The sequence below is a fragment of the Lagenorhynchus albirostris genome, chromosome 2, assembly GCF_949774975.1.
Source record: "Lagenorhynchus albirostris chromosome 2, mLagAlb1.1, whole genome shotgun sequence".
Classification (NCBI taxonomy): Eukaryota; Metazoa; Chordata; class Mammalia; order Artiodactyla; family Delphinidae; genus Lagenorhynchus; species Lagenorhynchus albirostris.
In genome coordinates this window covers 167445894-167462476 of record NC_083096.1, presented here as the reverse complement: position 1 = coordinate 167462476, position 16583 = coordinate 167445894, and the positions used below count along the sequence as shown (strand labels likewise).

The 16583-nt window shown below is 48.3% G+C and overlaps 1 protein-coding gene across 1 annotated transcript in view; it reads left to right on the top strand.

Moving 5' to 3' along the window:
• GRHL3 (grainyhead like transcription factor 3) overlaps positions 1-16583 on the top strand; it is a 35468-nt gene that overhangs the window by 1140 nt on the left and 17745 nt on the right. Inside the window, exons 2-4 of the mRNA XM_060141090.1 lie at positions 10832-11018; positions 13759-13820; positions 16038-16383. Of these exons, the coding sequence (XP_059997073.1) occupies positions 10832-11018; positions 13759-13820; positions 16038-16383 (595 nt within the window). The remainder of the gene's footprint in view (positions 1-10831; positions 11019-13758; positions 13821-16037; positions 16384-16583) is intronic.

Here is a 16583-nt window from a genome sequence, read left to right as displayed (position 1 = left end):
GGAAGCTGGCAGAAGCCAGGCTTCTAAAACACAGACTATCCTCTTCCTGCCACCCTCAGAGGTGAGTAGGCAGAGTCAAGGATTGAACAATCTTTTTTTCTAGCTACTCCTTAATAGACTGTTTTAAGAACTTGAAGACCTGAGAGCAGAGCAGTTGGTGGGTCCTGACCGCAGACAAGTTTCCACGATACCAGTCAGCTCCTGGATTCTCTGGGGTTAGCTAACTATGTTCATGGTACAATCACTGGGCATCGGATTTCTCTTGAATGGGCTCCCTGGGGCTGATAACATGTTAACAACTAGGATAAGAACAGGGGCAGTGGAGCCAATACCTGGGTTCAAGTTCCAGCTGCCACTAATTAGCTGTGTGACCTTGGCCAAGTCACTTCACCAGTCTGAATGTCAGTTTCCTCATCTGTAAATTGTGGCCATATTGGGACCCACTTAATGGAGCTGCTGCGGTATCCAGTAACTTTAGACAAGCAATTGACTTAAAGGCTGGTAAGGAGCAATCTAAGATAGCCTTGTTACTTCATACAGAAATAACCAATCAATGAGCATTTCTGAAACTCTTGCCTTCTATTTTTCCATACTTTGAAAACAAAAAACATCTTCTGATGTGTCTCCATCCCACTCAGATCTGTTGGTTAAAACAGCAGAGGCTGCGGACAGAAATGTATTCATTGGTGCCCCTTAGGGGGTAAATGTCCTGAAGCTGGGTTACTTGAACAAAAAGGTTTCCTGCATTTCTCCTCCTTAATGATTTGAGTTTGAAGTCAGAACTCCTGACAGTAGAGGCTTCTCCGGTTGGGGTGGGGTGAGGGGAACCAGTGCCTGCTGTGTAATTGCTGGCAGACTCTGAAGTCACCACTAAAGATTACAATGACAGTGTCTCAGTGCCTGGGGGCTCAAGTGCCTTTACTGATAAGGGGGGTTGAGGGGTGGAATCTGCTGCTTGGCTTGCAAGTTTTGAGCTCCTGCTGCTGCTGCATTCCCCCCAAACGTGTAGAAGAGGACTGGTCCTAGCATCCATTTTGATCCCGACAGAAGCACCACCTCTTGCTGGGCCTTGGCGTAGTAGGAAAAGCCGGACTTGCACATGACTCTGAACTCTGCCACTTAGCAACTTCAGGGTCCTGGTGAATCTCCTTCTCCTCCCTGACCCTCAGTTTCCTCCTCTGTCCAATAAAGATTATAAACACCCACCTGGTCAGGGAAACAGTGAGCTCCCGTATGTAGGCCAACCGGCCCGGAGGAGAAGCTCCATAAACGTGAGCCCTATTACTAGGCCACTTCGAAGGCCGGCGCTTGAGAAGCATGGAGGCCAAGGTGGTGGAGTTAAAAGCCAGCTCGAGGCAGCTGGTGGGGGGAGCGCACGGGACTTTTATGTGGACGGGCCGGGAGCATCTGCCAGCCTCCAGGACTCCGCAAACCTCGGGTACCTCCATCCCGCTTTCCTGGGCGCCTCGGGGGGCTAAAGCCGGTCGCAAGGGATCCTGGGGCGGCGAGGGCGCAGGAAGTCGCTGCCGGACGCCCACTTCTCGCGGGAAAAGAGCTCCCAGAGAGGGCGACGGGCCCCAGGCTGGCCGCCATGTTTAGAGTCCCATCTTTAGAGTGCGCGAGGGCCTACTGGGTGCCTGGCCGGCCTGCACTGTCCCGTCCAGCCCGTCGAGGATATGAGGGGATTAAGATTAAGTGATCAGCACGTAGTAGATCTATGGAATGGACGAGAGAGAGGGAAGTGAGCGAGGCGCGCCAGGATTCCCCTCTGCAGCCCCGCTCGGGCCGCAGTCTGGGCCCCCAGCCGCCGTCTGGAATCATCTTCGTCCCCGAAATCTTGGAGAGCCGAAGCGGAGGGTGGGAGGGGGACCCGACCCATCCACCGCTCCACCCAAGCTCCGGGAGCGCTGAGCTCCAGACTGCCTGCAGCGCTGAAAGAGTTAACTAGGAACGCCTCCCGCTGTGGTTTTGTGGTCGAAACCGTGATTGCCAGGAGCAAATTTTTGTCGTGCACGAGGTGTGTTATTAAAAGTCGGAGCTACGCTGCTGGTGAATGAAAAGTTAAAAATCCTCGTTAAGGCTGGGCTGTAAAACAGGCGGACTGGGCCGCGGTCCGAGAGGTCCCTCGACGACCCAAACGGCGGCGGTCCCTGACACTCGGCCCGCTGCCCTCGCCCAGGAGGCCCGGTCGGTGCCTGGAGCCAAGAGGGTCGTCAAGGGTCCACATAGAGGAGGAGGAGGGGGAGGAAGGGCCGCAGGGCTGAAAACACAAATAGCATACCCTAAGCGCCCTTCGGTTAAAACAAAAATAACAGCCAAGCCTTTTCTTGAGCGCTGACTCCACAGCGGACACAGTGTCCGGTACTTGATAAATACATCATCTCCTGTAACCCTCCCAGCAATCCACTGAAGGATGGGAGTATAAATTTAAGGATGAGGGGATTTCAGCTTGCCCCAGGCAATATCTTCCCAACATCTCACTGAAGAGCTGAGATCTTACCAGGGGCCACAAGGATGCCCACACCAATGTGCTACCCTGCTTCCTACCAGCACAGATGTTGAAAAAAGACTAAGAGTTATAACAGACTGCTACCAGTGCTTATTTCTGAGCAGAGGAATGCAGGTGAATTCTAGCCTCTGCTTCTAATTTTTCTATATGTTCCATATTTTATATACTGTGTTTTACAAATCTGGGTTACTTTTGAAATGAGGAAAGGAAGGAAAGAGTCATTATTTTTAAAAGAGAGAATTACTGGTTCACCTGATTAAAGAAAAAACGGTGTTCTCAAAGTGTGGTCCTTGGACTAGCATCGTCACCCGGGAACTCCTTAGAAATGCAAATTCTCAGGCCCACCCTAGACCTACTGAATTAGAAACTCTGGGGGTGGGGTTCAGCAATATGTGTATTAACAGGCCCTCCAGGTGATTCTAATGCATGTTCAAATTTAAGAACCATTGGGGGCTTCCCTGGTGCCACAGTGGTTGAGAGTCCGCCTGCCGATGCAGGGGACACGGGTTCATGCCCCAGTCCGGGAGGATCCCACATGCTGCGGAGCAGCTGGGCCCGTGAGCCATGGCCGCTGAGCCTGCGCGTCCGGAGCCTGTGCTCCACAACGGGAGAGGCCACAACAGTGAGAGGCCCGTGTACCGCAACAAAAAAATAAAAATAAAAAAAAGAGCCATTGGCCTAGAAGACCTGGCAGAGGATTGGAAGGCAGGAGATTCCCAGATCTACCGCTGACCTACAGTGTAGTAGCTGAGTAGGCAGGCTGAGAGCTTTGCTATGGGGTCACACCTGTGTTTGAGCCCAGCTCTGCCGTGTAGGGACTGGGTGACTTGGATGAGCTCCTTAACGTCTGTAAGTGTCAGTTTCTGCATATGTAAAATGGTGATAACGCCCACCTCACGGCATGTTTGAGAACGAAAAGGCACAAGGCCTGACGCATAAAATAACTTAGCTCCTTTCCTTCCCTTGTCTTCCCTCCCCTTTCTGGAACTCAGCTTTTCCATTTGTAAAATGGAGCAAATAATCCTGGCTGGCTGCCCCCTTCTTCTATTCCTTTTGCCTCCTTAAAAAGGTCAGAGCAACTGATCTAGTGAAAGTCTTGAAGGGAAATTCTCTCACAAATATTTGATGTTATTTCACTGGGCCTTCCTAGGAGGTCAGCAAGAATTGAGAACTTTTGAGGGTGGGGACAGCATGATATTTACCTTTGTGTCCCAGTACCCAGCACAGGGCCTATTCAGCAGAGTGAATGAATGACTGAAAGGATGTGGTGCCCTGGGTCTAGAGGTAGATTGCAACTTCTTTCACATCTCAATTGAACAATAGAGGAAAAAAATAGGAAAATTGGACAGGAAACCAAGAGGAGAATATAGCATGAAAGAAAAATTCCCATCGAGGAAGGGATTTTCAAAGGGGAGAAAGTGAGTTTGTGGTATAATTAGAAAATGGCATATAATTAATTTCCGTGCAACTAGAGGTGTTGGCTGGAGCCTGATGGCTCTCAGTCAGCTTGCCCACCTGGATCCAGAGGATGAAGCTGGCAGTGCGTGCCCCTCTTTATCTGGGACTCTCCAAGCATCAGGTCTCCTTCTGCCGCTAGTAGAAGGAGAGAGTGAGGTTGTGAGTTGTCATGCAGTTTTCTGGGGGCTGCCCCACAAAGTGAGTGTTAGTAGTAATAGTTCATGTTACTATGTGCTGGCATTGTGCTGATCACTTTGCCTCCATTATCCCATGCCTCCATTATCCCATTGCATTTTCCAACAGTAATACTTCACAAAGTTCTAAAGATTAAACAAAACGATGACTAGAAATTGTTGGGCCAGCACCTGGCACTTAGTAGGCCCTCAGTGAACAATAGCTATCATAATAACTCTGTGAGGTTAGTGCTCTCATCGTCCCCCATTTTTTTACAGGTAAGAAAATTGAGGCACAGAGAGGTCAAGTTGCATAAAGTCACACAGCTAGTAATAGCAGAGATGAAACTGGAACCCAGATCAGCATAGCTCTGGGGCCCACCCTGTAACTATTAGTTCACACTGCCTCATTCAAACTGGAGTCATTGTAGAGCCATGCCCTAGGCGCTGCCATTTCCCAATTGAGGCCCCCAAGTGAGCCCCAGCATGTGATAAGGCACATTTCACAACCTGTGCATCCAGAAACCAGATGGGCCACTGTCAAGCACAACAGCCCCGGAGTGCTCCTGTCATGCCCAGGGAACACCTTCCATGCGGATGACTGAAAAATGATTCCTCCGTGAGCAGCGGCGGCAGGGCCTCCCTGTGGGTAATTAGTGAATGTGATTGATCACTGCTGATGAGGCTGGGTGGCTCACAACAGGGTTTGACAAGTCATTGGGTGTATCTGGGTGTCAACACCCAGCTCAGGCAGCCCCTGGAACTCTTCCTCCTCAGGCTGGAGGGAAGTGGGGCCCAGGTCACTGGATCTGTCCTGTGTCAGGCACCTCCTTTGGTGGGGTTTGAGGCTGCCCCCTTGGTGGTGAGTTTTCTTCCCCCATCTGTAAGATTGAGTCAGAGGCCTTACTTTTCCATCTCTGAATTATTGAAATGCCTTTGAGATAAGGTAGTGATTGAGCTGAGTACTGGACAGGAAGCTAGGAGACTTGAGTCCCAATCCAGTTCTGTGCTGTGTGTCCTTAGGCAAGTCACACCTGCTCCCAGAGACTAGATTTCTAGGGAATTCTCTGGCGGTCCAGTGGTTAGAACGCAGCTCTTTCACTGCTGAGGGCCTGCGCTCGATCCCTGGTCGGGGAACTAAGATCCCGCAAGCTGCGTGACACAGCCAAAACAAACAAAACTAAAAAAAAAAAAAAAAGAGAGAGAGACTTGATTTCTAAAGTCTCTTTGCACCCTAACTGGAACCCCAAAAGTCTCAACTAATGGCTGAGACACATTTACGTACTCTCACTGGGAGTTTTAAGTGGCTCAGCCAGAATGCAGGGAGCGCTGGAGTCTGAAAGGACTTGGGATGAAACCCTACTTCACCACTGTAGGCATTTCACCACTCCAGCTTCTGAGGAGGCAGCCTTGTGAAGGTTCTTGATGATGGAAGACAGAGACCTCTGTTCTAGGCCTGGCACCATGAGCTGGGTGGCCTTAGGCAAACCAGTGGCCTTCTCTGTGGTTCATTTTATCCTGCTATCAAATGGGGATAGTCATACCTTCTCTCCCTACCTTACAGGGGCGTTGCAGGATCAGAGGTGATGACAAATGTATGAGAAGCATGTTGAAAACTATAACACGCTATGCAAATGTGAGGGATTATCAAATCTCAGACTTGAGTTTCCTTCTTAATGGGCTGGCCTTCCTTGAAACAAGGCAACATATGCAAAAAACCTGGCTCACACCTGTCACACAGTAGGCAGACAAGCTCTGGGAGCTGTCCCAGGCTTCTGCCTTTGTCTTGCCTTTCACCTGGAAAGTCCAAAATCCTCCCCACCCATCTTCACGCCCCTCTCCCCCTCCACCCCTCTCCTCAGCCAACATCTAGTCATTCCCCAAAGTTTAGGCAGGTCAGAAGTCCTCCTGCTTCTTTTCCTTCCTAGCTTTCTTCACCTGATAGTAGCTGTCCATTTGTTTTTGTGGTCACGTCTGCCTCGGCTGCCACTAAAATGCAACCTCTATGACAGTCGGGATCTTGTTGTCTTGCCCGCCTAGGACAAAGCCTGGCACATAGTATAATAAATACTGATAAATTTTATTAAAGTGAAGCATAGATGGTTAGGTGGATGGATGCCACCCAGATTTATTGTTTTTTCCCCTCTCTTCTACATCCCTTCTTGGAAACTAGTGGTTGGTGGAAAAGTGACTAGTCATGGAATTAGATTCCAGGAGTCTCGCTTTGTAACTCCCTCAGCCAAGTCCCCTGGAACAGGTCACCTAACGTCTCTTTCCTTTGTCTATTTCCTGGTCGTAAAGTAGAGATAATAACATGTCATGTATGTCGGGAGGCTCCACGAGATAATGAATGTGAAAATCGAGGCAAGGGGTTATTACACTGTCTCTTGTTTTTGATGTGGAACCTGGTTCACAAACAGGAGGCTTGGAGAGGATGTTGGTTTAAGAGCCTCGGGCAGCGTCTCCGCTTTACTTTCATTTGGGGGTTCTAAGAAGACGGTGATCACAATGATGATGACGGTGATGATGCCAGTTATCTACTAAGCGATGGTTCTCTGGCAGGCTCTGGGCCAAACACATTTCTTATGTTAATGTACTTAATTCTCCCAACAGCCCATGAGATTATCCCCACTCTAAAGTAGCCAGCCCTGGTAACTCCATCACATGACTGTGCTCTAATTTTCTTCACAGCACTTATCACTAACTAAAATTAACTCATTTATCTACTTGTTTACCATCTGTCTTCCCCAGTTAGATTGCGAATTCCGAAGGGAGAAGAGCCTTATCTGTCTTGTTCTTGGCGGACTCCCCAGTGCCTAGGAGTCCCTGACTGGTACACAGAAGACTCTCAATAGACCCCATTTAAGAGATGAGGAAATAGGCTTGGCGGGGCTCAGTACCTGACCCAAGGACACATGGTTACTCGGGTCTGTCAGGCTATGACCCTGTTGCTCCTTCCTCCCATGGTGCTACAGATTCTTCTGTGCTGCGGCCTGGTGGAGACCTGATGGCTAGAAGGCTGCCCAGAGCCACTTCCTCTCCCTATACCCTCCTCCCCCGTTCCCCTTTCACCTTCTGATGGCTGAGGAGTTTGGCCTTGGACAGGGACCCCAACAGAGAGTTTGTGGAGGCCCTCGGGGAAGGTGACCACGTAGGTTCCAGTCAGCTGGTTTCCCCTCTTTGTTCCGGCTCTGTCTCCCATTAGTAGGGCTCCCTCCTTCCTGGAACCCTTTTCACATCCTTACCCACTGGACCCTCAACTCTCAATTCTAACCTTTAAGAGAACAGGGAGCCAAGAGTTTTTGGATCCGTGTTTGGCACTGAGTCAAGGCTAACTAACCTTATCCATAGCCAAGACTTTCTAGAAGCCAGATGCGTAGTCTTGGAACGTGACGCTGATTGGTAGCAAACTTGGGAACCAGGACTCTAGAGCTCCCAGCGCCCGGCCAGAAGCTCTTCCACTCATCACACTTCCTCACTCAGTCCCTCTTGTCTTGTGTGGGTGGGAAGTCCCTTTCTGTCTTACAGTGGAGGATTGGTTCAGTTTATTCCAGAGGAGGGGAATTGCCGGAATAAAAGAGGCATTTGAAAGGAGACTAGCATGGGGTTAAGAGCTGCGTCTTGGAGTCCAACAAGTCCAGGTTCAAGGTAAGCCTCTGCCACTTACTAGCTGAGTGACCTTGAGCAGGTAATATCACCTGAGTCTCAACTTCCCCTAAACCTATTGTGCAGAGTAGATAAGATGATGCAGAATAATAGGTGGAAGTGTCTACCTATGGTAAATTCTTGAGGTATGGTAGCTGCTGTGTATCAAGGAATCAGACTTTGGAATCCCAACAGGATGGATTGGAGACCACTGTAGACCAGAAAAACCCTCCAAATGAACAGCAAACATTGCCTGTCCTTTCGTTTCTGATGTGACTTTATCATTGTCTTCTAAAAATTAACTTTTGAATAGGGTAAGATAACTGATAGCTCATCAAAGCCGATGATGGTCATTCCACCAGAGTCAGCAAATTGGGGCTCCAGGCCCAGATCTGCCAGTGACTTTCAGGGTGACCATGTCTTGTACCACATTGCAACCCTTTGATGTCTAGCTCCAGGCTGGGCCAAGAGCACAATTATTTCTTTTTTTGGCATATTACTCCTTTATTAGAAATTATAAATGAGGAATTATTTCAACACCTGAAGACCAAACTACAGCATAAGATTCCATAGGCTCAAGATTTTTGACATTCTGGAAAGAGTGTTCTGTAAAGTATATCCTTTCCGTGGCATGGCAGCATCATTCTTTTTGTATTAAGCACTCGTTATGTGCCAGAGACAGTTTTAAGCACTTTTCCTGTGATGTTGCACTCAATCCTCATCATCCTACATGGTGGGTGCTTTTATTAGACACATTTTATAAACAAGGAACAGTGCTAAGCACTGGGATTCCTTGTTGACCCAGAGAGTGGTCCGCCAGGCCTGTCCCTGTTTCTCCTGTGCCCCCTTGGTTTAGCAGTTCCATTTAGGCTGATACTGGGAGGGGTTGGGGGCAGCCACCTGGGCTTGCTCTGTAAGTTCCTCTAACCCCAGGCCCAGGAGGCAGCTGGGAGGGGCCTTCTCTCGCCTCTCCATCTTAAGGCCCTTGATTTATAGAAGCAGAAACTTGAGGTGTGCCTCCCTCTACATGCCCCTGGAGCAGGAAGGTTTCTGTCATCTCTCTTTCCTGTGTGATAGCTCCCTCTCCCTCCCTTTCAGAGCCCAATACCCCACACCCTGGGGCTCAGTGAGATGGGAGACACTGCCCTGGAAGAAGCCCCTGGGAGAGTGCCACCCTCGGCCTGTCTGGGTGTGGCCTGGCTGCTGTTCCCATTCTGTGTCTGAGAATGTAGGCTTGAGCTGCCGGGCAGCAGGAGGGCACTTCCTGTGGTGTGATTTGTGAAGGTCCTTGCCCACCCACCAGTCTGCCACAGTGCCTGCAATTCCACAACTAGAGCATTTTTCTGTTGTGGTAGGGATTGCCCTCTTGCACTATGGTAAAGCTGTGTGGCTTAGTGGAAAATGTGTGGCTTTGGTACTAGACAAGACTGGGTTTAAATCCTGGTTGTGTCATGGACTAGTTGGGTGATTTGGGGGCATTTTCTTATCTCCTCCAAGTCTCGGGTTTCTCCATCTGTGAACTGCAGCAAATGATCCTTACCTCTGAAGTTCTTGTAAGGAGCAGAGCTGATGAGTGGAAAGGGTTCATATATAGTATAGTAAATGGCAGCTGGCATTATTCCTATGTCTCTAACATTAGAGAATCTATGAGACTCACCTAGAACGGGGGGCACCGGGGCACCAGGACACCAGTCTCAGGAGTTCTCTTTTCTCAGCCTGGCTGTCCCCAGCTTCTCCCCTACCAGTATCCTTCATACATTCTTTGCTCTAAAGTGAACATAACCAGAACTTTCCCACCTCTATGCCCTTGCTCATGATTAAGAGCATGTTCTACACCAGTGATTCACAAAGTGTGGTCCCCAAACTACCAGCATCAGCATTACCAGGGAACTTAGGGGTGGGGCCTGGAAATCTGTGTTTTAACAAGCCTTCCATGTCATTCTGTTGCAGTGGAAGTTTGAGAACGCTATTCTATATTACAGCATCATCCTGCTCAAGCTTGAATCCCCTCTGGGCCACTCACTAACCCACTAACTGGGACCTTGGGCAACTCCCTTAACTTCTCAGAGCTTCAGTTTCCTCATGTGTAAAATAGGAAAAATAATAGTACATGCCTCACAGTGTTGTTGTGAGAATTAAATGAGATAATCCATGAAAAGTACTTAGCTCAGTGCCTAAAACACGGTCAGTGTTCAATAAAGATTAGACATTATTTTCATCATCATCATCATTAATCTGTATTATGTTGCTATTCCTGGGACACTCACCCTACATATCTGAGTGATATAATCCCCCTTGCTGAGGGTTCCCAACTAAAATGTCTGCCTCCTCCAAAGAGTCTTTCCTGATCTCTTGCCTTTGGGCCTATGTGGCTTGTATTTGTCCAAGTTCTCAGCGCAGCGCCCAGGTTCTGCCTGCCTAGGGGTGCCCTGCAGCGTTCCACTCCAGTTCCTGGCATCTGAGCAGCTGCTTGGGCACTCTACAATAAATGTTGATCTGAAATGCCATTTCCCAAGACCAGGTTCTGCCTATGGGCTTCCTTGCTCTGGCTCTCTCTGTCCCTCACCACACTCTCTAAGTTGAAATGATCTCCAGTCTTCTGTGTCTTTCTCCGTCTTGAGGAGAATTTCATCAGAAGAACTCATGCTGAGTTACCTGGAAATTTTATTCTTTGCAGCTTGTCATTGTTATTTCCCATCCTTGTTACACTAATTCCCCTTGAATAAGTATCTACCATGGGAGCATTTTACTGAATCTTCTCTGAAGCCTTGCGAGGTTGGGATTACAGTCTTCATGTTGTAGATGAGGGAACTGAGGCCCCAGGTCTACAGCTTCTACATGGTAACATTTGGTGGTGACCCAAAGCATCTGGCTCCAGAGTTTGGATACATTCTACTGCTCCATCTGCCCAATGATGACAGAAGAAGCAGTTTCAAGTTTTCAAGGCTGGTAACTCTCTGAATTCCTGGGTGTTGCTCTGAGGCTGACCATTCGCGGAACTTCTGCTGGGACAGCCTAAATTTGACCTTCCTTATTTGCCTTGCAGTTTCAGATCTGTACGGCTGCTAAAGAACGACCCAGTTAACTTCCAGAAATTCCCCTACACTAACGAGGATGAGGCCTGGAAGACCTACCTTGAAAATCCCTTGACGGCGGCCACAAAGGCCATGATGAGAGTCAACGGAGACGATGAGAGCGTTGCAGCCCTGAGCTTCCTCTACGATTACTACATGGTACATTTGCCACCTCTGGGCATGCCCCCCTCTAACTGACTGTGTGTCTTTGCTTTCAGGCCTCATGGCTCACTAGCCCACCATGACCACCCCTAGCCCCTCACCATGTTCTTTCACACCTCTGGGCCTTTGCACATGCTGTTCCCTCTGCCTGGTACCCTCCCCTTCCCCCTAGCTAAACCGTACTCTCAGCTTTGGGCCTCAGCTTCAATGTCAGCTCATTCCACCGGAGGTGAGGAAGGCTTTCTGGGGTCTCCCATTCTGTGCCTCCTCTGGGCACCCTCAGCAACCACCATCCTTTTCCTTGAAGCTATCCTTAGAAACTTGCTGTTTGTGCATTTGTTCCTTCATCTCCCCCCTGATACTGAGCTCCTGTAGGGCAAGAGTCATGTCATGGTCATTACTGAGCCCCTAGCACCCCATACTTCCTGCCACACATTGCTCAATACATATTGATTGAATGGATCAATGCCTTGGCCTTACACACCACAGCAATACCCCCAACCTACCATCTTCTTTCTGCCCCTGTACCTTAGGTCATTCCAGTTGCCCTGTCATCCCCACCTGCCTATTCTAACCTCACCACCTAGAACATGCCTTTTGCTCTTGAATCCATTCCCTTCTTTCAGGGCCCTTCCCAAGGCCCACCTTCTCTTGGAAGCCATGCTGCCACATCACCTCTCCCTCTCCTGAGTGTCTCACTGTCGTTCATACCCTCGCTGCCATTATATGCATTGTAATACCTCCTGACAGACCATCTTTTATTGTTCTCTAATTGTTTCCTGGGCCTTGGCCTTGACTCTGGGAGACTTTCAGTTCCTGAGAACAGGAATTAGGCCCTCTCATATATGATGAGTGTGCTTAAACCTGTCAATAACCACAAGTACATAACACACGACATCACCCCTCTTCCAGTGCCTGTGCCAGACATTGCTAATGGATTACAAACTGTATTCTCACTGAGGGTATATGAGGACACAAAATCTTTTCCAACCTAGTACTCCAGGCAGCCACTACCCATCTGTCTGAATTGTCATACAGCAAACTTTCTTACTCTTCCTAGGCTGGGTTATTGCTCCAAGAGACTTTCCCAGATACCAGGCTGGGGGACATGAATAGCTAAATGTTGTGATAACTGAATCTGAACTTGAAGATTTAAAGCCACCTTGTAAATAAGCCATCAAATTCACAGGCCCAAGAAGTAGTTTATCTATTCTGCTACACAAAGGAAGGTAAACTCTCTGTAAATTCAGAGGCCAAGGGGGGAAGTGGCCTCAGATATGAGAAAGCCCCAAATTATCTCTCTGGCTTTGGTTCTCATCCTGGAGTAGTATGGTTACCCTACCTTACCTTCTCCCCAGCAGACTGATAATATCCTCATAGCATTTGATGGAAAAGAAATTGGAACTGACTGCCTCAGCCTGGGGACATGGTAGGAGCCAGAATTCTAGGTCTGAGCTTAAACTCCAGCCTGGGATATATAGCTTGAGGTTGGGCCATAAAATAAAATCTAGCAGCATCTCCCCTGGGCAAGAGGCCATTCCCAGGGCCAGAGTGGTGGGGACAGGCTCTGAAGGTGACGCTTGCAGTGGTTTATTGCAATATAGTGTTCCGGTGAGATACACCTGGCCCCCTCTTCCCATCCCAGAGCATGTTAGATTCAGAGCAGCACTGTGTATAGTAAAGACATGATCTAATGGTGTGGAAAGAGCACCAAGTTGGGAGTTCGAGACCTGTTCCTACCACAAGCTGGCAATGTGGCTTTGGGCAATATAGTCCTAAAGGTGACCACTTACCATTCCTTACTGAATGCTGGTTACTGTGCCGGGCACTCTTCCTCATGCTCTTCCACGGGGTGAGGCTAAGAACCCAGGCATTGGAGTCACTAGGCTGGGTCGGAGACCTTGTTCTGGCTTTATTGGCCTCAGGGAGAAATGACCTGGATGTTCTAAGATACAACAATATTATGATCATAATCATGAAAGGTAACATTTACATAGTCCTCTCCACGTGTCAGGTGCTGGTCTAAACACTCACAACAGTCCCAGGGGTTGGTATTACTATTATTATTCCTGTTTTACAGATGAGAACAATGAGGTGCAGAAAGGTTAAGGGACGCGCAAGATCACACAGCCAATATGTGGCAGATCTAGGAACTAAACCCAATAAGTCCACACTCCTAATCACTAAGATGACGGAGCCTCTCTTGGCTTCAGTTTCCTCATCCATATAATGGGGATAACATTAGTAGACATCATAGAGTTGTTATAGGGATTAGATTAGAGGACACAGAGAAGGCACATGGCACAGGGTCCAGTGCATAGGAAGTACTCCATTAAAGAACAGTGAACATTATTTTTATTAATAAATCTTCGCAATCCCTTTGAAGTAGAGTTCATAATCCCCCACTTGACATATGAAGAAACTGAATCTCAGAAAAGCACAGTCATTTATCCAGAGTCACACAGCACTTTTAAGTGGTAAAGCTAGAACTTAAGCTAGGCCTGCTTGACTCCAAATTCCATGATTCCTAACTGCTAATCTTGGGGTACTTCTCCCCACTCTGTAACTCGGGGCTCAGACTAAATGATGGCCTGACAATTCGAAGGACTGGTGGGTTTTCTCCCAGTGACCAAGGTAGCTACCCTCCCCGGCCAAGTCCCCCGCAGGGGGTTGAGGCTCCTAACAGCCAGATCTTACCCAAGAGCTATGCATAAATCCTTGCTTCCTCTCCTCTCAGGGCCCCAAGGAGAAGCGGCTACTATCCTCCAGCACTGGGGGCCGGAGCGACCAAGGAAAGAGGTGAGGCTCGCCGGCGCCACCATCTCTGGCCCTTTGCCCTTCCCCACCCCCACCTCTAGGCCCCTTATCCCCTGGGCACAGGAGGTACAGTCCCTAGGGCCCACCGTACTCTTAGGGGCCCACAAAGGCATTGTAATCTATTTTAAAGTCAGAAGAAAACAATGAATATGATCCAACCTGGGTTATATTTGTATTTATACCAATGCAATTGTAAAAGGTTTTTAAAATATTTTTATGGAGGAAGGGATCTATGAAGGCAAAAGAGAGTAGGGCCCACAAAATCATAGTGAGACCTTGCTTGAACACACAGACACACACAGACACACACACACACACACACACACACACATATCCTAGGTGCCTGTAGGCCATGTGAGCTGGAGTTTACTGAAAACAAACTTCAAAGCCATAGTGGTGGAAAAGCCCTGATGGAAGCTTTTCTGTCCTCGCTCCAAAACCCTCCCTGCAGCCTCAAAGGGAGGGGACACCTATGTTCCCGTATTTCTTCCCCTTGGCTCTCTTGGGCCTCTGCCTGGCATTAGTGCCTCGGGGCACTGATGTTCCTTTTCTTGTAGAAAGCAGCCCAGGCCGTGCTCATGGCCAGATGGGCACTGGAAGGGCCCTGCCCCCTTTCTCCACTTTTCCTTTCCCCCCACTGGGCAGGGCTTCTGATGGGAAACCTTCTGGTCTCCTCTCTGCCTTTGAGAACATCCAAACTGCTAAGGCAGGCATTGCGACCCTTGCAGCTGCCTCTGGGCCCCTCCACTGCTAGAAACTGTATGCTTTGATGCAGGAGACTTTTCTCAAAACTAATTTTTAAAAATGTTATTAGCTTTTCTGATTATAAAATAATACCTACTTGTTATAAAATATTCAAACTCTGTAGAAACGTATAAAGTAAAAAAGGAAGGAAGGAAGGAAAGGGAGGAGGGAGGAATGAACTGGTGGATTACGTAATATACTTGTTCATCTGAAGAAAATTGTTTATAGGTGTATGACAGTTTTAGGGAAATTATGAATAGACAAGTAGAAAATTATAAAATGAAAAAACTCGTTAATATCATAATTCCAATAACAACAAAAGTTGTTCTGAGAAAAGTTATAGTAAAATATTTGGCCAGCCAGGAAACAATATTTGTATAATTATAATAATTAAACTACCTATTGTTGTAACTATTTTTAAATTTAGTTTACTTTTTAAAAATAAATTTGGTGTAGTAACAAAATAAATACCCAGGGCTTCCCTGGTGGCACAGTGGTTGAGAGTCCTCCTGCCGATGCAGGGGACGCGGGTTCGTGCCCCGGTCCGGGAAGATCCCACATGCCGCGGAGCGGCTGGGCCCGTGAGCCATGGCCGCTGAGCCTGTGCGTCCGGAGCCTGTGCTCCGCCACGGGAGAGGCCACAACAGTGAGAGGCCCGCGTACCGCAAAAAAAATAAATAAATAAAAATAAATATCCATGCTGGGGCTGGGCATTGAGAAACAGAAGTATGGTGGCGGGAATGGAAGACTGGCACAATTAAATGAGAGCACCCACTGGTAATAGAAGCATCTTATTATAAGGTCTGTGTGTTCACTCAGTGTCTCTGATTATGTGAGTCTCTGGGCCTTATGTGTGAAAATAGTCTATCTGGCTCTTTTGACAACCAAGTGAGGACCATATGTAAAAATTCTTTGGATTCTGTAAAATTAAATGCATTAAAGACACTGTTATTTTTGCTAAAAAATAAATAAAGTAAAAAAGTAAGTTTCTTGTAATCCTACTTCCCTGCCCCCCTTAATAGTTCGGGGTATATCCTTTCAGACCTTTTTCTCAACGTACATTAACTGTACTCACAAATACCCACTCTTGCCCACACCATGGATGACTCAATACGGTTTTTTTAGTGTGGAGATATTTGACTCTGGATAAGAAATAAATAATTAAACCTTCAGTTTTTTTAATTACCAAGTACTGTAACGGATAAAGCAGACATTTGCCCCCTGAACTCTGAGCCTGTACTTGGTTCCATTCTTGACACCCTCCTCCCTGCTCATCCCTGTGACACACTGGCTTGCTGCAGTATCATGTTTCGCACATGTTGCTAAGACCTAACATTACAATGGATTAAAAGAGGTCAGTATGTCAGTGTGATGGTCACCCTCCAATCTAGCCAAGGAACCCCCGCCCCTCAGAGAGAAGAGGTGCACGCACTTATCCCTCCTGTCTCTCCTCAGGTACTACCATGGCATGGAATATGAGATGGACCTCACCCCCCTTGAAAGTCCCACGCACCTCATGAAATTCCTGACAGAGAATGTGTCTGGAGCCCCAGAGTACCCAGATGTGCTCAAGAAGAATAACCTAATGAGCTTGGAGGGGGCTGCACCCACACCGGGCAAGGCAGCTCTCCTCACCCCAGGCCCCAGCAAGCTGGAAGCTGGCTCTGTGGACGGCTACCTGCTGCCCACCAGTGATGTGTATGATAATGGCTCCCTCAGCTCCTTGTTTGAGAGCATTCATGGGGTGCCTCCCACACAGCGCTGGCAGCCTGACAGCACCTTCAAAGATGACCCACAGGAGGTGAGGGCCCACCCCCATATCCCTCACAGCCTCCCTGGGTCTAGTCACACGTGTACAGAAGGAGAGAAGACAGTGAGGCGGTCAGAGCTTTGGAATCCATGGGAGAAAGAGTCCTTGAGCTGAGGCAGGGCTGCCATGTACTGTTGTCCAGGTTGTACACTATACAACATTCACAGTTGTATGCAGTGGCCCTGGGCTGA